This window comes from Schistocerca serialis, chromosome 3 (assembly GCF_023864345.2).
Source record: "Schistocerca serialis cubense isolate TAMUIC-IGC-003099 chromosome 3, iqSchSeri2.2, whole genome shotgun sequence".
NCBI classification, from domain to species: Eukaryota; Metazoa; Arthropoda; class Insecta; order Orthoptera; family Acrididae; genus Schistocerca; species Schistocerca serialis.
The window spans coordinates 393434874-393460339 of NC_064640.1; the positions used below are offsets into that span (position 1 = coordinate 393434874).

General features: G+C 39.5%; 1 protein-coding gene across 3 annotated transcripts in view; it reads left to right on the forward strand.

Annotated features, from left to right (window-relative positions):
* Nucleotides 1-25466, forward strand: part of LOC126470246 (WD and tetratricopeptide repeats protein 1-like) — a 198250-nt gene that overhangs the window by 145848 nt on the left and 26936 nt on the right. For all 3 annotated transcript variants that reach the window (XM_050097958.1, XM_050097956.1, XM_050097957.1), the window contains exons 13-14: nt 4479-4644; nt 15374-15566. In XM_050097958.1, the coding sequence (XP_049953915.1) occupies nt 4479-4644; nt 15374-15566 (359 nt within the window). The remainder of the gene's footprint in view (nt 1-4478; nt 4645-15373; nt 15567-25466) is intronic.

Sequence of the window (25466 nt, forward strand, 5' to 3'; positions counted from 1 at the left end):
GGACCATAATGTTTAATCTCTAGTCTTTACTTGTGTTACTTCTGTAGTGGCAGTATCAGTTTTCATTCCCAGTGAGCATCTTCACTAGTGTCTGTCAGTGAGTCAAAACAGGGCTTACCACACTGCTTGCATTTGCTCAGAAGATCAGTGTGTTTATCACAAGGCAGAGTGTTTCAATTTTAATTCTGGAATTACTAACAGTGGGGCTAGATCACCTGGCTTACTAATTTCTGTGGACATTTCCTGAACAGTCAGTTAAATTAAACTTAATGCGGTGAAATAAATTACTATATGGTAGGTTTACTATCAATATGGACTTGCTAAAGGTTAAAAGTGTTGTTCCAGCGTGAATGTAAACTTTTTGCAAAAATAATTTTATATAACATTGTTGGAGAACAGCAATCTTTATTGTCATAAAATTATTTAGAAACATTCTTCATCGCAGCCAAGTGATCAAGACTGTTTTTAAATAATTTTTGTCGAGAATTAAAATTTATTGATATACAGCGATTGGCTGCTTTTAGCCTCAGAGACCATGTTAAAATGATAAATGTACACTTCTGTTTATGTACAGTTTTTAAGCTTGCCAAATATTTACACCAATGAGCAAACCAGAGCTCAAAGAAGCTACCATTTTCTTTGTTTTGTCCCTAACATTTATCCCGTTTATTGTATGGTCCACGTTTTGAGGATTTGGCAAATTTTTATTTTTTTTTATTTAAGTTCATGGCTGAATGCCTTTGCTGTAATCACACCCACATGAATGGCAGCTTGCTCTAAATGTAGAAAAATGCAGGTTATTACAGATAAGTAGGAACGGTAATTCCATAATGCTGGAATACAGCATTAGTAGTGTGCTGCTTGGCACAGTCATGTCAATTAAATACTTGTGCACAATGTTGCAGAGCAATATGAAATGGGACAAGCATGTAGGAGGATGGTAATATGGAAGGTGAATGATAAACTTTGATAAAGGTGAATGGTAAACTTTGATTTTTCTGGGAAAATTTTAGGAAATTGTGGCTCATCTATAAAGGAGACAGTGTATAGAACACTAGTGCAAACCATCTTGAGTACAGCAAGAGAGTGTGGGATCTCCACCAGTTCAGATTAAAGGAAGACACTAAAGCAGTCCAAAGGTGTGTAGCTAAATTGTTGTCAGTAGGTTTGATCAGCACCCAAGTATTACGGAGATGCTTCGTGAACTCAGATTGGAATCCCTGTAGTAATCTAAGCTGTTGTGTACACCATCTGCCTGTGAAGCGTGTAAACTTTGGTCTGTATTTTATCATATTTTAACTGTTTGCCTATCGTGAGGTAGAATTTGGGGACCAGCCTGCGTTTGTCCAAACAACCATAGAAACTGCCCATGTGACCAGAATACAAGCCCACAGTCATTAATCCGATGCATGAATTCGATGCGGGCCTGGTCCACTTTCTTGTCTTGCAAGCTATCACACTGTGCCTTGTGCTGTACAAGCAGGTATTTGAAGAAGCTGCCATTATCACATGAACTAAAATAAAGCTGACAGTTTAAAGTTTTATTGTTGTAAATTGATTCCATACATTCAGGTGGGAATATCTAATTGCTGTTGACTTTTTCCTGACAGTTTGTTCTTTTTCTTTGAGACTGCAGTGGCACTACTGGTGTTTCTCAGTCGACAGCACACTGTTTTCTTTTTATTATAATAAGATACGAAATTTGTTTCTTTGTTTTACAAACATATACACTGCTAAACTATGTACATTGTCACAATCATCTGTTTTCACTTTCTAAAACATTTACACACAGTCCTTTAACAGTTTGTGCTGTCTCACCTTTAACTGTTAAAGTTAACTGCCCTCTGTTTATCAGACACCTCTGCATATTGTGTTGCATTACGAGAATATGCTTTTCGTCTGTAGAGCAGGTACATTTTTGCTGCCATACTTCGTGACCTTTGTTTCTGCTGCTTTCATGTTGTGAGTTTTCCGTTCAATGAAGTACAGAAGTACAGTCCCCTTATTGTCGTAATCATTGCTTATGATTTTTTTAAATGAATAAGTTATTTCTATTGCTTCAGAGAATTTAGTGAATTCATTTCAACATAATGTCATATGTTGTCAACATGTCATCTTGCAAGATTAATATATATTTCCCATAAATATGCCTGTTTACAAGTTTTTTTTCTGTATATTACAGTTTAGTGATGAGATCCATAAGAAACAGCATAGCAACCAGTATCAAATACCACAAGATGCTTGTTGTAATGCACAACCGATGCAATCCTGGGGGAATGTAGGGAAGTGTGTTGTTCTTATTGTATGAATAGTGTCAGATGATGATCTTCTTCATTAATGGAGTGCATGTGGAGAAAAATGATGGCTTATTGACACAAAAATTGTACAAATGTAAGCAAATTTTGTCTCTAAGATTCAAAAATGAGCAATATGCAGGTCACTAACATGTTACTCAAGAACATTCAGTAGAAGATGATTCTATAAATATATTGTCAGATGATTTGCATCACTCTTAAAATTTATTTAGACCAATTTTAGAACATTCTCATATAAACTGAACAAATTGAAGCACATTACTGTTCCTTTTCCATTCAGAAGCCTCCATTGATTTAAATTTGCAGCAGTGACACACACTGGAGCATTGTTCCACAGTAGATCTCTAAAGATCTCCATAGATAACTCATATTTCACCAGCATTCTAACAATGGCAGAAAGTCTGTGCATTGTTCCTCTCAGGAACAACTGAAGCTGTTTTACATAAAAAGCCAATGTCCTAACTTATGTAGTGTCTCATATTGTCATGTTATCTTATTACCGAGCGAGGTGGCGCAGTGGTTAGCACACTGGACTCGCATTCGGGAGGACGACGGTTCAATCCCGTCTCCGGCCATCCTGATTTAGGTTTTCCGTGATTTCCCTAAATCGCTTCAGGCAAATGCCGGGATGGTTCCTTTGAAAGGGCACGGCCGATTTCCTTCCCCATCCTTCCCTCACCCGAGCTTGCGCTCCATCTCTAATGACCTCGTTGTCAACGGGACGTTAAACACTAATTTCCTCCTCCTCCTCCTCATGTTATCTTATTGTAAATGGACAAAGTTGTATGTTATGCTGAGTAGCAGCACAAAAACTATCAGGAAGAATGGAAAGAGAACTGTTAGTGTAATTTTATAACTTGTCGATAGGTGCTGTTACATGTCTTAGGGCTTAATAAGTTACATAAAACACAATTTTGCAATCGTGTCGATCTTCATGGCTTGGAAAGATATGTTTCCATTAGATTCTGTGACCCTTTTCCTGTTTCAGTGCTTTAATAAATAAATATAGTTGCAGCAGTTATCTTTGAAAATAAATGGCAAGTGTCCTCAAATACTTCAAGGATAGTACTTATCGAGGTGGAGCTGAGAGGATAAAAATGTGCCATTCAGGTCTTTGATAAAATTTGGAGCTGTAGGTTTCCTGACAGAGTACTTCAATTTAGCTGGTGTGATTTTATGCCTTGCTTATCTACGTGTAAAATTTCTATCTGGTGTGAGATACACCTTTAGTGGTGTGGCCATTACCTTTGTTTTTATTTCCATAGAGCCAAAATATTTCAAAAATTAATAACTTTCGTACTTTGTGTCTTTTCTCTTGTGTTTTACTGTATTGTAAAACTTCATCGGGCTGATACTCGTGATGTACATCTGGTGGAGTTCCCAGCAATAATTTTTTTTGCTTAGGTGTATCACATCAGTGTCATCTCAGTCTGTGACTTTCATGTTTTGCAGTCTTATAATCTTCACATACCTCAATTTGGCCGTCAGCTACAAGCTACTTCCAGAAAAACAGATATATAAAGGCAAGCTGTGTGCTTCTGGGCACTGGTTCATATCAGCTACCCACCAGCCAATGAAAAACACATTTCTGCAGTGATTGACATAATCAAAACTAATTACAAATAATGAAGTCATACTAACAGCCTGCCTTAAACACTGTATCATTTTATAATGAATTGTGGCAGAGTGTTGTAACTAAATTAAACTTGAAATGTGTCAGAACTGTATGTGTAAACAGAGACAAGAATTTTCCAGGAATAACTCTTTGTATCATAAAAATGTGTCTTTATTACAAATTGTATCTTTGCTGCCCTGCAGGACTAATGATTTGTAAGTTAAGAATTGACAGTTCTTTTATTTGTGAACTATGCAGTGTTCAACTATTCATTTACATGAGTAATACTAAGTTAATTTAGGAAGAAATTTTGCTACAGTGCCTTTCCTTCATCATTTGCTCTTTTTTTGTGATGACAAAAGTGTCGTGTACAACTAAAAATTGACTGCTGTGGCCTGTTGTGGATAAATTTAAACTCTGATAATCATTGTAAGAGTCTTCCATTACTCCTTATGGACACATTAACAATTGCAGTTCACAAATATGCATGTACTACTGCATGATGTTTCCAACTTTAATGAACAATGAAATTACATTAATTATTTCAGATAGTGGCTCATCAGACGATGATTCATCAGGCCCATCTATACCATCAACTGACAATATATCTCCATTAGAGAAGTTCTGGAGAGAGAATGCGTATGACTATGAAACAAGATTTTGTGGGCATTGTAATACGACAACAGATATTAAGGAGGCCAACTTTTTTGGAAGGTACTTTCATACTCAGTTCATATTATACTCTGAAATTACAGAATTAGCTGGCTTTTTCTTTTGTGTGTGTGTGTGTGTGTGTGTGTGTGTGTGTGTGTGTGTCTAACGCAGCAACTTCATAGCTGTCGTTAAAATCGTATTTTGACTGAGGAGACTGCTATGAGGGCAATTAGGGTATTTTTTAAGTATGTACTGTTTTATTTCTTTTGTGATACCATTCCCTGTTTGAAACATCTTGTGTTTTGTGTAGCGTTTGTGTAAACTGTGGATAATGTTCACTGAAATTATTACATTCCAGTGAGTGTCATGTGAGAACTACGTTTATAATTATTCTTAGAGAATAGAATTTTTATGGCCTGAAAATCACCACTATATGAACAGAAATATCGTATGAGCAAAAATTTGCAAAAGTATGCACAATAACATACAAATATATCTGAAAACAAAGATGGTGTGACTTACCGAACGAAAGTACTGGCCGGTCGATAGACACACAAACATACACACAAAATTCAAGCTTTCGCAACCAACGGTTGCTTCATCAGGAAAGAGGAAAGGAGAGGGAAAGACGAAAGGATGTGGGTTTTAAGGGAGAGGGTAAGGAGTCATTCCAATCCCGGAAGCGGAAAGACTTACCTTAGGGGGAAAAAAGGACAGGTATACACTCGCACGCGCGCGCGCGCGCCCACACACACACACACACACACACACACACACACACACACACACACACACACACACACATCCATCCGCACATACACAGACACAAGCAAACATTTGAAAAAGTATGATCTATAGCTATTAAACTAAGGTTCAAATTCTGTTATAAAATAAAGCAGTAAGCCACTTTATGATAAACTATTTAAGAATAAATGCACATGAGAAGCAAGTGAAACTGTGGAATTTGATGTTGTATGCTTTTTATTAACATTACAAGCTGAGTACCCAGCACTGCCCAGGTATGTACTTGTCTGAATCTTCTATTAGCCCTTCTCCTCCTTCCCCCCCCCCCCACACCCCCCCCCTCTCTGTCAATTTCCTCCTAGTCTGCTTCTCCCCCTCGCTATCAATTTCCTCCTCGTCCACTTCTCCTCCCCCTCTCTGTCAGTTTCCTCCTCCTCCTCCTCCTCCTCCTCCTCCACTCCCCCCCCCCTGTCAATTTCCTCCACTTCCCCCTCCCACTCTGTCAATTTCATCCTCCTCTTCTTCTCCCTCCTCTCAACCCCTCCTCCTCCTCCTCCTCCTCCTCCTCCTCCGTCTCCTCCTCCCCCCTTCTGCTTGTCTGTATCCTCCCCCCCCCCCCATCTGTCTGTCCATCACCTACCCCCTACTCCCTGTCCGTATCCTCCCCCCATCTGTCTGTCCATCTCCTCTTCCCCCCTCCTCCCTGTCTGTCTCCTCCTTCCCCCCATGTCTCTGTCCGTCTGCTCTTCCTCCCCCCCCCCCCCCCCCCGTCTCTGTCCCTCTCCTCCTACTCCTCCTCCCCCTCCGTCTCTGTCTGTCTCCTCCTACTCCTCCTCCCCCCCCATCTCTGTCCATCTCCTCTTCCTCCCCCCACCATCTCTGTCCCTCTCCTCCTCCTCCTCCTCCCCCTCCATCTCTGTCCGTCTCCTCCTCCTCCCCCTCCATCTCTGTCAGTCTCCTCCTCCTCCCCCCTGTCTATCCATCTCTTCCTCCTCCCCCCCCCTGTCTGTCCATCTCTTCCTCCTCCCCCCCCTGTCTCTGTCCGTATCCTCCTCCTCCCCCCCCCCCCCCCCCCCGTCTCTGTCCGTATCCTCCTCCCCCCCTTTTGTCTCTGTCCATTTCCTCCTCCCCCCGCTCTCTGTACGTCTCCTCCTCCCTCCTGTCTGTGCCCATCACCCTCTTCCCCCATGATGCTTGTCCATCTCGTCACTCTCACCCTGATTGGTCTCTGGTGGTTCTTAACCCCCACAGTATTTCTTTCCTGATCTCCATTAACGTGATTAGAACATAGTTAATTTGTGATGTCCATATTTTTTTTTTTTTTACACCCTCATTTTTACTTCCCTCTTTCAGGTCTGAAAAGGGGGCCCTCAATACTGTAAGTCACGGATTTTGATGTGCTTCAAATATGTTGTAGAGGTACTTACCCTGAGTACCTGGCTATCTGGTTTTTTAGCGACGGGATGGAACACAGTACCTCCAGCGTGGTAGCAGTGAACCTTTTTACTGCTGCGCTACGCTGATTTGCTCGAAATGTACGTAATGTTATGGACATAGAAATCACGCAACGAACTTCAAAACAGATTTTCTCAAATACCAAGGCCCGTCGCTAAAAAACCGTATGGCCAGGTACTCAGGGTAAGTGCCTCTACAACATATTTAAAGCTCATCAAAATCCGTGATTTACAGTATGGAGGGTCCCCTTGTGAGTTGGCATATACAGTGAATACCTTGTGTAAATTTTAAAGTAAAACAGATTTCCTATTGCCACTCAACAAATCCTTGTACTTCGAAAAACTTCTTTTTACTCCAGCTGATACAAGAGTGTCATGTTTAAAATGCACAGTATTATTTGAACCTGATTAAAAGAGAATTTTTCACCCAAAAAATCATTGAAATGGAACTCAGTGTATGATAGCCTTCTTTGTTTCTAACACAGTTTCCATTTTCGTTGACACTTCTTCTCCCACTTTAACACAAACAGCTTCTATTTTATTCAGTTTTTTTTTACTCACTTGTTCTGTATGGTTCACTAGTGGCATTTGTGAATGCTCCAAAGCAGTTGTGGCAACAGGAATAAATCCAAAATTTGATTTTATATATGAAAGTTTACCTGGAATTTCAGCATTACATATTAATTCTTGGGCTATTCCAATTGAAGCAGCTTCACTGCTATTGAATGAATCAATGATGCTTTCCCATCATTGAAGCTGTGGCAGTAATAGTTGCAGGCATCAATCCAGGACCTCATCCTGTCAAAATGGGAGATGATGGTAAGGAAATGTGTAGTTCTGACAACTTAAATGCTGCAACACGGGAAGAGGCTTTCAAAAATACCTTTCTCATACACTCAGTAAATTTATCAACATCACTGAATTTACTACAAATCTCTTCTGCAACTGAGCTAACAAAGTCACCTGAAACATTTCAGCATATGAATAACGCTTTTAGTGAATTGGCAGCTTTCACCATAGAAGGTACAGCATCCGTTAAGAAGAGTAGCACATTGTCGTGCTCAATGTCTTTGGGCCACATGTCATGTGTAGATTGTTGAACAATTCACTAACGGTAGAAAAAATTACTTTTTCTAAATGTTCATAGTTACTAGAAACTTTTCTCCTGGACCATCTTCCAAAGTTTCCACAGTGACATTTGCAATATATCTTCCCCTAGAGTCATTTTTTTACCATCCGGTGGCGATTTGGACTCCCCACCTAACCAAGTATTGATAGGGAGGACACATCAGAGATACTAGGTCTACAGATAACAGCTGCAGCTTGCACCCATGTGAGACACTGTAGCCACGGCAAACGCATGAAGTGGTGCTGCCCTCTGATGAGTGTTTACTGCTAAATACCACTGCGTGGCTATTGTTTGTTAGCCACTCTCTCGTTAATCTCTGAAGTTTCCGTTATGCGCTGTAACTTTGCCTGATTTACATTTGTGATATGGGATTGCTTCCAGGATTGTTATATTCGATTAGACAACTTTCCTACACTCTAGACTTCTTTGGTAATTCATTCACTTTGTTAACTCAGTTGTCTTTGGTTATTCATTCGTTTTGTGAACTTTGCTGTCATGTACCTCCAGAACCACCTGTTTTGATTCACTGCCCTCTATGTCACCAGTATTAGTTATCGTAAACTGTGTTCTATCTGCACGGAGTAGGATAGAAAACATATTTTTTTATTTGTAACTTGTCAATTTTGTTGCACTGTTTTTTTTTGTAGCTTTGGGTTAAATAGTCCTTTTTTTGCTTCAAAATAATTAGGGAGAGATTCACCCGTGTATTTTTCTAAGAATTCACAAAATTTTGGATGGTTCAATTACTTGAGGGAATGTCAGGCACATAGAAAAGCTGCACAAAGTTCTCCAAAGAGTGAATGAACAAGATTCGTGGGATTCCCCTGGGATTATTTGTAGTGTTTTTTCCATTTACAATCCATTGTACTACATGTTTGTGGTTTCCTGTTGCAATATGCTCCTGAGTGTTACATGACTTCTGTGCAGTTACTATTACATTGCACGGGTTTCCAATATAGTATTTTACCATCTGTCTTAAATACTCTCTCACCATATCAAGACATGAACTATTGTAATTTACTTGACTACTTTGCTTCATTTCAGGCATTTTTCCTGAAGTAGACTGAACGTACTTCAGACTTCAACAAGATTGAATAGCACAATGCAACACTTTTTGCAGTACAGGGTCCAGAATGGCATAAGCCACTGTCTTTTCATACAGTAAGAATGGACTACACAAACTCACTGTTGTGTGAGACGGAAGTCCATATTGTAAATTCAAATACAGTAGGGAAGGATGTAGATATATTGCCCTTTCTCATGAAACAAAATGAAATGCCCAATTATGAAAAATGTAACACGGAAGAAAGAAAATAGTATGAGAAAAATTCTTTAGTTCTTGAAAGATCAATATGATGAACATGACCATTTACTTTGTGAAAATATGCCCTGTCAGAGGGAAATGCCCTTCTATGCATAAATATGACTTAAAAAATTACAGTAATTCATTAAGCTTTTTCATAACAAGCATTTTATATGTACTTCATTCCGTGTGTGTGTGTGGTGTGTGGGGGGGGGGGGGGGGGGGGGGGAGATTCTTTTTAGTTACCCAGACACATTGTAAAAATGTACATTGGGGTGACAAAAATTACAGGGTAGCGATATGCACATATCCAGATGGTGGGTAGTGTCGCGTACACGAGATATAAAAAGGGCAGTGCACTGGCAGAGCTGTCATTTGTACATAAGAGATTCATGTGAAAAGATTTCCAGCCTGATTACAGCTGCACAATGGCAATTAACAGATGTTGAATGTGGAATGGTAGCCGGAGGCACAAATGGGGGACATTCTGTTGCAGAAATTGTTAGGGAATTCAATATTCTGAGATCCACAGTGTCAAGCGAATGCTGAGAATATCAAATTTCATGCATTACCTCCCACTATGGACAATGCAATGGCTGACGGCTTTCATTTAATGGCCGAGAGAAGTGGCCTATGTGTAGAGTTATCAGTGCGAACAATCAAGCAACACTGTGTGAAACAACTGCAGAAGTCAGTGTGGGATGTACAATGAACCTATCTGTTACGACAGTGCAGTGTAATTTGGTGTTAATGGGCTATTGCAACCGACAACTGATGGGAATGGCTTTGCTAACAACACGACATTGGTTACACAGGATGTGTACACTCCAGGACAACCAGGAAATCCGAGAACAACCCGGAAATTTTTTCATCTGGGAGAAAACCGGGAAAAACCTGGGAACTTTTTAGAATTCCTGGAATTTCACATTTTTTTTATTCTTCAGTTAAATTTTTGTGATTTTGACTAGTAAGAACTGACAAACAGCAAAATGTGTGAAAGGCCTTAAGACGAAGACTATGGAGTACTTCGAAACAATAAACTGCTGCTGATAAGCATGACATCAGAACTGTTTACATTAAGTTCATCTGAGCTGTTGCCAGTAGGCTCACGTGCATGTGCAGTTGAGTTGCATAGGGGCAATACCTTTCCTTGCTTCCGGCTACTTGAAGTATGGCTGTTAGCTGTATCAGCAGTAGTTAAAAGCATCCAGATGCTACCCAGAAAAATTTTTCTGGCGCGCCCATGCTGCCAGATTCGCTCATGCGCAGAGCAGTCTAGGTTGTAGTGGGGAGGGGTCTAGTCTCCATCTGAGCCATGTTTATGTTTAGTGATCTTGCTGTTTCCTCCTCATTTACAGTTCTCAAGTCAAATGAAAACAAAATGGATTTCTGTGGCTGGGAGCTGTCAAGTGAATTGAAATACATTCACCAGGGTGTATATGACCAGGGACAACCGGGAAATCCGGGAAAAACCTGGGGGAAATGCGCCATTTACAACAACAAAACACCATGCATGCACAAGTGTCTGCAAACAGCAAAAATATGTCAAAGGCCTTAGGGCGAAGGCTATGTAATAGTTAGTAGCAATAAACTGCTTTCTATGAGCGTGATGTCACAACTATTTACATTAGGATTCATTTAACCAGTTTGCCAGCGGGGCTCATGTGGCATGCGCAGTTGACCTCGTGTATGAGCAGTACCATTCTCACCGCTTTCCCGCTACTTGAAGTGTGGCTATTAGCTATATCAGGCAGTAGCGGCAAGCAGCCAAATACTAACGAGAAAAATTTTCTCGACGTGCCCTAGCTGGCCAGATTCGCGCATGCACATGGTTGTCCTTGAGTTGTAGTTGGGAGGGGGTTAGTCTCCACGTCACCCATGTTTGCGTTAAGTGATTTCGCTGTTTCCTCTTCGTTTAACAGCTCCCATGTCAAATGAAAACAAAACTGGTTTCTGTGGCCGGGAGCTATCAAGCGAATTAAAGTACATTCACTTAATTACAGAGGGCAAAAATATATTATTAGTTTCAGTTTTATGGTTTTATTTTATTTCCAAGTTATTAGCAGTCGAGCATTAATCACCTTGCAGAAGAGTGAAGTTATTTTTGTCAGTTTGCTAAAGAGATTTGGCTTTATTAGTTTTTTTGGCTGGGGCAATCAATTTATTTGAAATGAAGAGTTTCATTCCACAGTATTGGCTAGTTCCTACTGTTCACCGAATTTCAAGTGCATGGTTTCATCTTCTGCCATGTATGGCATTGTGCCATAAAAAAGAACCAAATATGAGATAGTACAGTACTGGTACGCTAAGAAAATTTACATCCCAAAAATCACACTGAAAAGCTTAATATCAGATGGGGGCCTACTTCATTGTGAATCTCGAAAAAACCAATGTGCACTTCAAGCTGTATTATGCATTTAAGCATGGTTTCCGGAATTCCGATGCTTTTGGAGTATGCTCTGATATCCTGTTTCTTTTATGGCATAATGTAAGCTTTGTTAGTGCTTTATACATACGAACGTGTGGGCTTCCTAAACCACTGCAACTGCGCACGCACAATAATGCCTGTCTTCTGGTGCTCTCTGGCAACTGCTAAATCGTACTTATTTCTAACAGTCTCGGGATAGTATTCCGAACGTTGGTTCGAAAAGCATTACTTTCATAGTAAATTTCTTTTTATGCAAGATGAATTATATTACGTGTGAGAAAGTGGGATGAATTTCTTAAATCACACAGTGTATAAAACTGAACACTTTGAGGGCCAGGCACTTACAAGAATTTTGTGCCCAGAAGACCAGATGTATCTTAAAGTATAACACTCACAAAAAAGATCAGTATTACATGTGAAAGCTTTGTTTCTCTTGTAGCTTATTAATCTTCGAGACCAATATTATATGTGAAAGTTTAGCTTTTCTTGTAGTTATACTATGTATATTAATGTAAGCCATTAACTTTTCCTCTTTGTGTGTTCACACTGCTTAACAGTGATCTTGCTATTGGCTGACTATAACACATGTCCTATGCTCTGAATATCTGCTGTCATCGGCTGGCGAGATTACGTGGCATGAGATACGACTGGCTTACAAAAGGACATCGCAATCTCGATTTCAACGCTCCAGAAACTAACGTCATGTGTTTGGTGCAATTCAAATTTATACTTTCGTAATACGAAAATATGCAGCATATAAGCTGGTGCACATCAAAGGTCTTTCCAAAACTTCTCTCCTTTTTCTTCATCAAAAGTCTTTCCAAAACTCCCCCCCCCCCCCCCCCCCCTTTCTCGGGCAATTCTAGGCCAGTGTATAAAACATTAACCATTCAAAGGATTGAGAAGTTTTACAGTTCCAAGGGGAAAATCTACAGAAAACCTCCTGTCACTTTGCACGGAAAATGTGTATTTTCACCTGGGATAAAGCATATTTTTTAAACAGGGTATCCGGGAATTTTTTTTCTTCGTCTGCGTATACACCCTGTTCACATAATTACGGAAAGCTAAAATATGTTATTAGTTTCTGTGTTCTGATTTTATTTTATTTCCACATTTTTGGCAGTCAGGCTTTAATCACCTTGCATAACAATAAAGTTATTTTTATTAGTGTGCTAAGTAAATGTGGCTTTTTGTCCGGCAGAGGCAGTCAATTTATTTCATTCTACACTGTTGGCTGGTTTCCACTATTCACTGAATTTCAAGTGCATGTATGGCACTGTGCCATAATAAAGAACTAAATATGAGATAATACAGAACCGGAACTCCAAGAAAATTTGCATCCCAAAAACAGCATCAAAAAACTTAATACCAGGTTGGGCATACTCCATTGTGAATCTGGACACATGAATGTGCACTTTAAGCTGTCTTTCATGACATCATGTAAGATCTCTTAATACTGTATACATATTTACCAACATACGAGCTTCTTGCATCATCATAGCTGCCCATGTGCAGTAACACCTGTTTTTTGGCACTCTCTGGCAACTGCTGAAATGAACTACTTCTAACAGGTTGCGGGAAAATACTGTGAATGGTGCTTTGAAAAACGTTACTTTCAGAGCAAATTTCCTTTCATGCAGGATGAACTATGTTATGTGTGTGAATGTGCACTGAATTTCTTAAATCACAGAGCGTTTGACTCCCATTTAAAACTTAACATATTGAGGACCATCTACTTAGAAGATTTTTGAGCCCAGAAGATGAGACATTAATATCATTATTTAAAATTTTACTGGCACATTTGTGGGGTGTATCATAAAGTGTAATACACACAAAAAGGCCAATATTATATGCAAAAGCTTAACTTTTCTTGTAACTACACTATGTACATTAATTTAAATCATTAACTTTTCCTATTTGTTTGTTCATGCTACTTAACAGTGATGTTGCTATTGGCTGACTTCAAGTGTCCTATGCCCTGGATATCTGCTGTCATTGGCTGGCGATATCACATGATGTGGGTTACGATTGGCTTACAAAAGCACATTTCCCTCTCGGTTTCAGTGCTTCAGAAACTAACTTACTGTGCTTTGTTGAATTTGAATCTATACTTTCGTAATACGAATACGAAAATATGCAGCATAAATGTTGCTGCAGATCAAACATCTTCCCAAAAAAAAAATTTTTTCGTAGTTTTTTTCATTCTCTGAAGTGCCGGGAAGTTCTATGCTGGTGTATAAAACCTTTACCATTCAAAGGATTGATATTTTTACAGCTCCAAGGGAAAGTATACTACCACTCATCATGGAAAAAGTGTACTTTTCATTCTGGAAGAAGTGTATTTTGACATGGGAAAAAGTGCTTTTTTAACCGGGAAATCTGGGATATATATATATATATATTTTTTTTATTGTCCACATATACACTCTGCTACAGTGCCTGTCCTGGGCTCGTGACTTATTGGTTGGAGATGACTGGAAAACTGTGGCCTGATCAGATGAGACCCAATTTCAGCTGGTAAGGGCTGATGGCAGGGTTCCAGTGTGGTGCAGACCCCACAAAGAAATGGACCTAAGTTGTCATAAGGCACTGTGCAAGCTGGTGGTGGCTCCGTAATGGTGTGGGCTGTGATTGCATGAAATGGACTGGGTCCTCTGATCTGCCGAAACTGATCATTGTGTGGAAATGGTTGTGTTCAGCTGTTTGGTGATCATTTGCAACCAATCATTGTCTTCATGATCTGAAACAATGATGAAATTTTTATGGATAATGATGTGCCATGTCACCAGGCCACAGTTATTTGCGATTGGTTTGAAGTACATTCTAGACGATAAGAATGATTGACTTAGTCAGCCAGATCGCCCCACATGAATCCCACTAAACATTAATGAGACTTAATTGAGAGGCCAGTTTGTGCACAAAATCCTGCACCATCAGCACTTTTGCAATTATGGACGGCTATATAGGCAACATGGCTCATTATTTCTGTGGTGGACATCCAACGATTTGTGGAGTTCATGCCATGTTGAGTTGCTGCTCTGTGCCATGCAAAAGGCAGTCCAACATGCTATTGGGAGATACCCTGTGAGGTTTGTCACTTCAGTGTATATATTTATGTTCCTCATCTCCTTCAAAACAGGTGGACTGATTTCAAACCAAACTTGGTAGACATATCATTTACTGCCTGGAAAGAATCCATGTGGGAGTAAGAACCACCTACCTATCAAAGGGGTGTAACCCACAATGCGCAAATGCCCAGACTTTATCCATCCAGTATATGAGGCTGAGGGGGCAGAGAGAGGAAAGAGGGAGGAGATGGACAGGGGTGGGGGGTGGGGGGAGCAGGATAAGCACTGAGAGAGGGGGAGGAGGAGAAGGACTAAAACAGGACTGGAGTAAATATATAGCCAGGCAATGCTGGGTACTCAGCTAATCATTTATAAAATCGTCTGTTTTGTCATATTGTATTACTTTATTATAAACATGATTTTTACTTAAAATGAAATGAAAATCTGAGGAGTTGACACAGAAGAAATTGCAAGTAAAGCCATATATTAGGAGACAGTGTGAGATCTGTGTCTTATGTGAAAAGGCACCCAATTGTTATCTAAACATTATTTTACTGCAATTTCTGGATTTATTAGATTTGATTTCTTCTGCTTGAGAGTTCCCTGTAATGTAGATTCCATCACCATTATGTGATATTATTTTTAATTTATTTTCTTTTCCAGTGATGGCCAGTTTGTTGTAGCAGGTTCTGATGATGGATCTTTCTTTATATGGGATAGACGAACAACAAATATCATTAGAATCCTGCGTGGGGATGACTCAATTGTGAATTGTTTGCAGCCTCATCCAACCTACTGTCTTTTAGCTACCAGTGGAATTGATCCGGTTGTCAGGTTGTGGGCTCCTAAGCCTGAGGTATGTTTGATATCCCCTCTGTACCACATGATTTGCTGCTTGTGCTATCCATAAACAGTTTTCTTGTGTAGTTGTACATCTGGAGTACTCCAGAACATTTAGTGAATTAAGGAGAAAGTGCTTTAGCTTTAAGAATAATATAATACCACAATTTTTAGATGCGAGAGATAAAATTCTCTAATATGTTGCTAGTGACATGTAAACAGAAATGGGGAAAGTAAAACAACTAGAAAGAAACAAGTAGATAGAACTTTTAGTGCAGAAGGAAAAATGTAGGAAGTGAACTAAAGCAATGAAGCGGTTCTTGAAAAAAGTTGAATGAGATTTTGAAGGAAATCTAGTCAGAATCTATTACAACTCTAAAGGCACCAACAGTGTGAGGATGCCTGATTATATATAAAATTGTCTACTGTAGTGGAGCATAACTTTAGTGGTGGAAAAATCACTTTATATATCCAGGAAAGGAATGCAAGGGCAGCATCCATCTCATCTACAGTTCCAAGTTTTGACTACAAGTGATTATTATAAATGATAGAGAGGCCTCCATTGCTGTACTCTACAGGGTGTAATGTCATTATCAATCATGGAGCTGAAATGAGAAATTTTACATATGCTGATTCGCTAAAATTTCAAAGCGCATTTGCTTGGATTCGGAATACTCGCACTTGGAACTTATTGTTTCATGGCTACATGTTTCAGTTGATTGAACAAAATGGAAATTTGTTGAAGAAGATGCAGGTCCTGTTCAGATAGTGATGGAAGAGGATGTACAGTGACTAAATCAGGACATTTAGTGAAACCTTAGCATTTTATTGGCAGTTGTCTTCTAAGAACTTCCGTAAGTGTTTATGTTGAGGGGCTTTTCCATTAGCAGACACTGCACTGTGTAACCAAGGAACAGGCAATTCCAGGTTTACAGTTGTCAACAGATGTAGGCCATTCCGTTATGGTGATTCAGAATTAATATCAATCACCATACCTATTGACGAATGTAGTTGTTACAGTTTCTCTCAAAGGTGAAGTTTCAGATGTACTGGCTACTCCCTGATACTGCTAGTCAAACAAAAGTGACTATAGAAAGCAGTATGGGTAAAAGATGGATAGGAACTTTATTCTCTGGAAGTGATTCACTGCTCTGTGCCTTTATTAAACTCATTAGAAGAAATCTTTCAGCAACCAAAGGTGTGCCTTCTAAAATATTACAGCTCACAGGGTGTTTGAAGTATAACGATTTCTCGATTAACACTAAAGTGACACACTTGTGCACCTGCCTTACAACTCAGAAGTGGGTCTATGCAATATCTTTCTCTTCCAAAATATGAAAGTAACAAATATTGTATGTCATTTTGAGTTCCTACAAGAGGCATTGACTGGCTATGAAACATTTTTATTTAATGTTATAAAGGGCACCCATCATGGAGTCTCCTCTATACTAGGGAGCAGTGGAAGTGGTTGCTGGAGAGACAAGGGTAGAAGGTGCTTGCTTGAAAATGATATGATACCTGAAATTGTCAGGTAGCACATTTCAGTAAAGGTTTTATGATGAGAAGCAGAAATAACTTATTTTAAACAACAGTTCATTAGGTGAAAAGCCATATGCCAAGAAAATGTCATTTAAAGCAGTGAAGATGCTTTCAATGAACTTTTCTTGGATGCCTTCCTTCAGAAAATCTTTTGTTGCAGATTTTCAGTTTAGCGTAAACGCTTATTTGAGTTTTCCGCTGTGACATCAATTACTTCCTCAAGAAGTAACTATATGTGATCTTTCCTTTCATTAAGACCAACACTTTTTCTGTCATGTTATATTGGCAGTGATAGAAGGCAGCTACACAACTTTGTAGCCTGTTTACACTGCTGAGCTATTAAGTTAAAATTGATTTTTAAGGTGCCTGTGACACCTGACTTACTTAACATCTTTTTTATAGCAGTTTGAAATTGAAATAGTTTTCTCTTCTAGCCACTTAGCCAATGTACAGTTTCTTCCTTCTTTGTATCCGAATTAGAAATTTTCTCCATTTTTCTTGAATGATAAGTTGAGTTATCCTTGACGATCACACAACTCTCTTCTGAACCATGGAACAAATCTAAAAACCTGTGTTTAAATACATTGCTATTCATTTCTTCATGGTAATCATTCAATTTGGTCTGTTTCCTTTGCCTGTTGGTACTTTCAACCCGCCATTGCTTTTAGAGTGCAGCCGAATGTGCTTTCTGGTGTGGTTTTCACTGAGCCAGGTCTCGTAGAGATTAATAATAGGGCAACAATGATTTTCTTTCCTGATATTGTGGATTTTTTTGTAGGAAAGTAGTCCTATCCACAACATTATTGAATCTCTCCAACAGAATGCATCTTCCATCATTACATTTTCTGTACCTGAATCACAAAGCAGAATTTTTCCACTCCAGTGGTGGCTCCCTGTGAAAGCAATCTTGTCATGTGAAACATCATTTACCAACCTACTATCGATATAAACCCGTCCAGGTAATAGCAGCGTCACCTGGTGACGAATGACAGCTAGTCAGACACATGCACAATGTGTGTAGTATCAGTGAGTGTGCTGTCCGTGTTGTAGAATGAGGAAGGTGTGCGATCTGTTTGAGTTTGACGAACATGTGGTGAGTGTCTTCAGCATGTGACAAAACCAAGATGAAACCACTCCCAGACATTGGGCGGTTGGGAGGCCACCCCTCATTACAGATATCGGATGTCGTAGGCTGGGCTGACTGGTAAAACAGGACAGGCTGCAACTTGTGGCAAAACTAACATCAGACTTTTATGCTGGGCAGATTACAAGTATGTCTGAACACACAGTGCACCAAACATTCATAACGATGTGCCTCTGCAGTTGATGAGCCATGCACACACTAATATTAACACCACGACAGCTCCAACTATGGCTGAAATGGGCATGTGACCATCGACACTGGACATTGACACAGTGGCAGTGAGTTGCATGGTCTGATGAGTCCTAATACCTTCTTCATCATGCTGATGGGAGGGTGCAAATGCATTGTCTTCCAGGGAACAGCTTCTTGACACCTGTAATGCGGGACGGAGACAAGCCAGCGGTTGATCCATTATGCTCTGAGAAACATTCATGTGGGCATCCATGGGTCCAGTGTAGCTCACGCAAGGCACTGTGATAGCCAAGGAGTATCTTACACTAGTTGTAGACCACGTACACTCCTTCATGGTGATCATGTTTCCCGACGGCAGTGAAATTTTTCAGCAAGATAATGCACCATGTCACAAGGCCAGAAGTATGATGTAGTGGTTCAAGGACCACAGTGGCAAGTTCCAATTGAAGGGCTGACTCCTCAGCTTGCCAAATCTGAACCCGATTGAACACATCTGGGATGTGATTGAACCTGTAGGATACTCACTATGTGTACAGAATTCCAATACATTATGATGAATAAGGTCTTCCTGGAAGTCGTCCAAATCAGTGAGGTTCTCCCACTAATGTCTTTTCTCAAAAATGGATTGCTCGTGCTTCTGCATTTATTCTCTGTACAGTTTCGCAGCAATACACCTTACACCTTTACTGTTGCAGTGTATGATGTGAATAAAATTTTATCACTTCTGGCATCATTTTTAAGCTTGTGAAGAAATTGACATACATCATGTATGACTTATTTGTTTGGCTCCATGTGTCTCAGAACTCAGTTGTTTTAACTTGCGAACATAAGTAACAGTATTATGTGGTGAAAATCACTTCTCTGTCCTGTATTATGTGGTGAAAGTTAGATGCACTTTTCCATACAGCACACACATCAGCATTTCCTTTATAGTCAGGAGACACGAAGTTATGCCAGTAACAAGATGAATAAATTGCAGTATTGCAACATTAGCCCTACTCCTCCCAGCTGCCACACTCACTACTCCCTAATATAATAGTATGAGACATGTAACCTATAGGAATGTATTCATAGCAGATATGAAGGTAAACTTTCGGAAAAGCAAGGATTAGCATTATTGTATGCAAACTTACTGTGTGATTTTTTTTGTTTCCTCAGCATTCTTGATTAATGAAATATTTCCTGGCAAAGTTAACAGTTCCATTTTGCTTACAGTAGTTAAACTACTGGTCTAGTCATCATTTTCAGGTTGTTCATCTGATAATCTTTTATGTCCACAATGCCTCAGTTCCAACTAGACTGTGAAGAGTTGTTGGTTTTGCTCTTACAGTTCTTTGGAGCCAGGTTGTTTTCCTTCACCAACATCATTTTACAGTGAAATGGAAATGTCCTTAGTGTTTTTCAACTGTGAGTGAAGGGGTGAGGGATGATATAATTATAAATGGAATGTTTGATCCCAAGCATTGCTTAAAATGAAATCAGTGTCTTTGTTTATAAAGGTCTCAGATGTGGTACAGCTGGAAAACACTGAAGTGGTGTGTGTTTTGTGGAATAATGGTACAGGCATGGGAAAATAATTGTGCATAAAAGATCATTGTAGGTTCCAGAAATAGAGCTGTGCTTTCATAACTTCAAAGCCAACAATTCTAAAGTCTAATTGGCATCCAAGAAGGAAGGATACACATGGTTTACGAGGTGGAATCCAAAATTTTCAGGACTGGTGCTGCCATCTGGAAAGTAGGAGTAGTAGATCTGTGCACCGCTAGGTGACGAGAGCTGCATATCTGATGAGTCAGTGTGCGGAGTGGCATTCAGCTGGGAGGACATGTTCTGTGTCCACAGTGATTTCCGTAAGGCTCTGTTTGGTGTGTGGCAATTTTACAATGGATCTGCGAACAGAACAGCGCTTGTGTATAAAATTCTGTGCGAATCTTGGGAAAAGTGCTACGTAGACCTTTGCAGTGATTCAACAAGTGTTTGGGGGACAGAGCATGAGCCGTACGTGTGTGTTTGAGTGGAAGAGCCCAGGCTCTCCAAGACCCAAAAAAGCAAGACAGGTGAAGAGCATGATCATCATTTTCTTTGATACCAAGGGAATTGTGCACAAAGAATTCATCCCACCCAACCGAACAGTGAATTGTGCGTACTACTTTGATGTTTTGAGACAGCTCCGTGAAAACGTGCGGCAACAATGGCCCGAACTTGGGCATCAAGGGAACTGGCTGCTGCATCATGACAATGCGCCCTGTCACACATCCTTGCTCAACAGGACCTTTTTGGCAAAAAACAACATGGCGGTTGTACTCCACCCACCATACTCGCCAGATTTGCAACTTGCAACTTCGTGCTATTCCCAAAACTGAAACTCAAGTTGAAAGGCCACCGGTTCGACACTAGAGAGGATTCAAGAAACATCGCTGGCGGTGATAAACACCCTCAAAGAACAGGACTTCCGGAAAATGTTTGACCAGTGGCAGAAGCGCTGGGACTGGTGTGTATGTGCAAATGGAAACTACTTCGAGGGTGATGGTGACCATTAGTCCAAAGGTAACGTTTTCAACAGAGGGCAGCGCCAGTCCTGAAAATTTTGAATAGCACCTCATATGTTGATAAAATTTCAGGAGTCATATTACCTTACTGTCTAAGTATAAGATGTTCTGTTACGTACAGAAGTTGGATAAGCTCCTTGAGAAGAAATGAAGAATTCTGAGACCCCTGATCTTACTGACAAGATTTTAGGTCGAAAAAGTTGTACCTTTGTTCACCAAACTCAAACACCATATTAACATGCCACAGAGGATTAAACACCATACACACCTGGTACCAGCATGAGAAAAGCTTCATGACATCTAAAGAATGGAAGATATCAATTTAAAGTAGCTTCTTCACCTCCATCGTCATACGTCATATATCATCTCTGCTAGTCTTGGGAATGGGTTGACAAATCAACACCATGACAAGCTGAAGATAGCAGTTGTGAAGGAGTTTGGACAGCAGGAGGCAAATCTGATCACTCACAGAAAAATCCAAAAAAGAAGTAGGATGTCTACAGAAATTAACTTCACTAAGAAATATGTGGACAGGGGTAGTGCAGAAGTCCTTAGCAAAGGGCTGAATTCTACCAATAACAGATTATCTCAGCTCTCTGGAGCATATAGCTGCTTCACTCACACCAGAACTCTCAGCATAGTGCTGCCACGAAACATCTAAAATACTCACCAGTGTGTCAATGTTTAAATTCCATGTCTTCAAGAAAATTGGAATGATATCTAGAAATATGTGTGAGGACAAATTAACTGTAATCTTACTAGCCTGGAAGGCAACACAAGGTCATAATATAATGTGTGGACTACAGAAAGAAATTTTTCAATCTATTCAATGATGATGCTTGCAGGCAGTCTCAACCACCAACAATAAAATGGAGAAGAAGAAGGAAAAGAAGGTGGTGGTGAGCACTCTTTTCAGTACATTAAGCTTGCCACATAGTCCTTAAAGATTTTTGATCTTTAACAGCTGTGGGACCAGGATTGTATGGGCTTCCTTAAGTACATAAGGAAGCATCCTCTGAAATCACTTACTAGTAACACTGCCAAACCCACATAGCAGTTGACAAAAAGTTGAAATGTTTTCTCAGTGAATACATAAGGAAGTGGGGACACAAAATTCACATCTCTTCTAAATTTGTCCAGTACCTCAGATGATTGAGTCTTCAGGATATGAATATTTAAGGTTAGTTTTGAGGTGTCTTCCTCTTGGTGGGAAGTCTGGAATCCCTAGAAGCAATTTGTGAAAAGTTAAATGATTGTTTTGCAGAACTATTCAGACGTTGTGCATTATCAGCTTCATTTTTGATAGCAAAAATTATCAACAAACTAATTGGATAGCACTGGATAGTGCCTTATTACTGGTTGTATTGTACCTATACATGAAATATTTTGAGAGAAAAGCATTAGAGTCTGCTAAATTCAAGACAATATTCCTAATATGAAATTTATGATGGAACTTAAAAGAAACCAACTACCTTTCCGTGATGTATTGAGGGAAATGCTTAAGGATGTCTGAGGCATGGTATGTAGGAAAATCCACATACACCAGCCTCTATCTCCATGACTCGAGCTATCACCATCTGTACCATATGTCACAAAAAAAAAGTCTGAGGACTGTTCCTCACAGAGTTTGTATACAACATGAAACAAAGGAAACCTTAACTGATAAATAATACTCTCTTAATAATATTCAAAAGAAATTGGAGTTTTTATCAATACTTTGAAAGGGGGTTGCGGTGGAAGAAAATATTATCTGTGGAAGAAATTGAGACTGAGAAAGAAAGCTGAATCATTCAAAGTTTTTGTTCTACAGGAGCTCAGAGTTGGGGAAAAACCAATTACAACAGTTTTTCAATTATGTATTTTGTGTCTGCAGTAATCTTAGAATGAAGTACACTGAGTGCCCTTTAGTAGATTTTGCAGAATGTTTACTTACTGCCAGTTCTACCAAACTGCAGCAGTTTGTGGGTATTCTGGAAGTTATTAATGTGTAAACATGCCATCAAAACTTCAGCATCAAATATGTGCATACTCTGATATCATGTTGCTAAATATTATAGCCCCATATTTTCTTCATATTTATTTCAAAGAACATATGTTTTTGTGCTTGGAAACATTTTGTTTGTTTTGGAGATCCTCTAGATAAGGTTTAAATATGAACATGAAAATATTATCATCAAACTTTCACAAACTACTGTTATATGTAATGTTTGATACATTTCTGTTATTTATAGGTGCTGTAATTTTGTACATTTTCTGATATATTTACTACTTATATATATCTAATCACAACCAAGAAAGTTTTATCACATTGGAAATCTGGGTTGGAAATAATGAAAAAGGAGCAGGCTACCACTCACCAGTAGATGATTTTATGAATATACTTAAAGTGCAAGACATGTCCAAATATAATTGTTGCCAGGCACACAATTATTATGCTGCATTTTCATTGTTGGTGACAGCCTGATTATTAAGCTGATGACACTTAAGGCTGAAGTACATTTTTTAAATTAAGTGCGTCCTCTGTGCTTCCGAAAGACAATATACGTGACAATAGTTAGTGGTTGCAACCACCTAAAACATAGTGTACATTATCCTATATGTGTGTCTGGAAATGAGTCTGTGTGGATATGTCTACTACTTGAAGTAGTACATTTGTACAAATCGTCTATAGGTGAGTGGTAGCCTTTTCTCATTAAAAACTGCAAACAAAGAACTTAAATACTTTTGATTCAAGAACACAGTGAGCTGTGTGTTTCCATCACAGTTGTTAAGTTTAAATAAAGAGTAATTCTCGTAAACTAAGCAGCTTCAAGTTGCTGTAACATGAGGGCATCCAATTAAAATTATTTTCTTAGGACAGACTTGTCAACTTTTACTATTAGTAGTTTGGACAGTTCAAAGTGCCATCAAGTTCTTCTTAGTAATGGTAAAAATAAGACTTGTGCCACTGAACAAATTTCAACCTGATCAACAAGCCTTGCATCTTAGTTTGAATCTCTGTAAAAGGACTGCTGCAATCCTTTTGTCAAAATAAGTGTCATGAAAAAGGTGTTACATGCTCTTGATAAAGTAAGAGATGCTGAATTAAGGAAGACCACAAAAATTGTGCCCAATAGACCAGAGTGAGATTCACAAGAAACTTGCTGCTCTGTTATCTTACAAAGGCTTCAGATGCTGATCGTGGTGACGAACAAATGGAAACTGCTGAAAGGATCAAATCAGTTTTGTCATGTAATGACAGTTCTCCTCTAAAATGTCAAAAAGTTTCAAAAAAAAAAGTTCACTGTTAGACATAAAGCACAATATTTGTCTAGTATAAAATGAAATTAGTAGACAGGTTGCTGTTTATGGCAGGTTGAAGCAAGATACAAGTAACTTCACTGTGGAAGCACTAAAGGGTACTCAGTATACACTGCCTGCCAATAAAGTGAAGCACACATAAAGGCAGGAAACAAAATTAAACTTAATGGGCTGAGATGTTATATAATTGTATTTCATTGATTACAAAATTTAAGTCAGATTTACAAAGAACTTGGTAATATGATCCCACTTACCAGTATGATACTGCACCTCCTCTGGCCTGGGTGCATGCACTGACTGAGTCGGGAAGGGTGTGATCAGGTTGTTGTATCCTCTCCAGAGGCAAACTGGCCCACAAAAAAAATTTTGTAACGGGCTGTTGATATCCTGAATGTTGGCACTGGCATGGAGTTGACATCTGAGCTGGTTCCACACATGTTCTATCTGGGACTGATTTGGAGATTTTTCTGGCCATGGGAGTACCCCAGTATCATGCAGACTGTTCATAGACACATGCCATGTGTAGATGAACATTGTCTTGTTGAAAAATGGCACCATGATACTGTCACATGAGATGTAACTCATGAGAGTGCAGGATGTCTGTGATGTACCACTGTGCCATCCAAGTTCACTCAGTCACTAACAGCCATGACCTGAAATCATACCTGGTGCCTCCCCACACCATTACATAAGTTGTAACAACGCCATGCCTCTCCGGAATGTTGGAAGAATGGGAAGTTTCCCTAGGTCACTGCCATACTTGTCGATGATAGTCATCCGTGGAACCGTGATTCATTGCTGAACATAGTGCAACGTGACTTGTTAGCTGTCAATGCTTCCCAGTTGTGAAAATACAACAAATGCAGCTGTTTTTGTTGTGGTGTTAATGACAGCCTATGCATGGGACATTAATTCTCCAGTCAGGCTGCCGCTAGTCTCCAACCAGTGGTGCAGTATGACACAGAATGGTGGAGTCTATTATTTGTTGTTGAATGGCAGGCATAGACATGAAAGGATTACAATACAGTTGGTACACAATACACAAATCCTTGCTTGTTGTGGCAGATGTAGTGGACCAGAATCCTGATGAAGAGAAGTACTGCCCTCATGTTCCTGTGCAGTCCAATGTTAAATCCTAATTTCCCACAAATCAGGATAGTGCACGGTTTGACCACGATTTGACCCAGCCAAA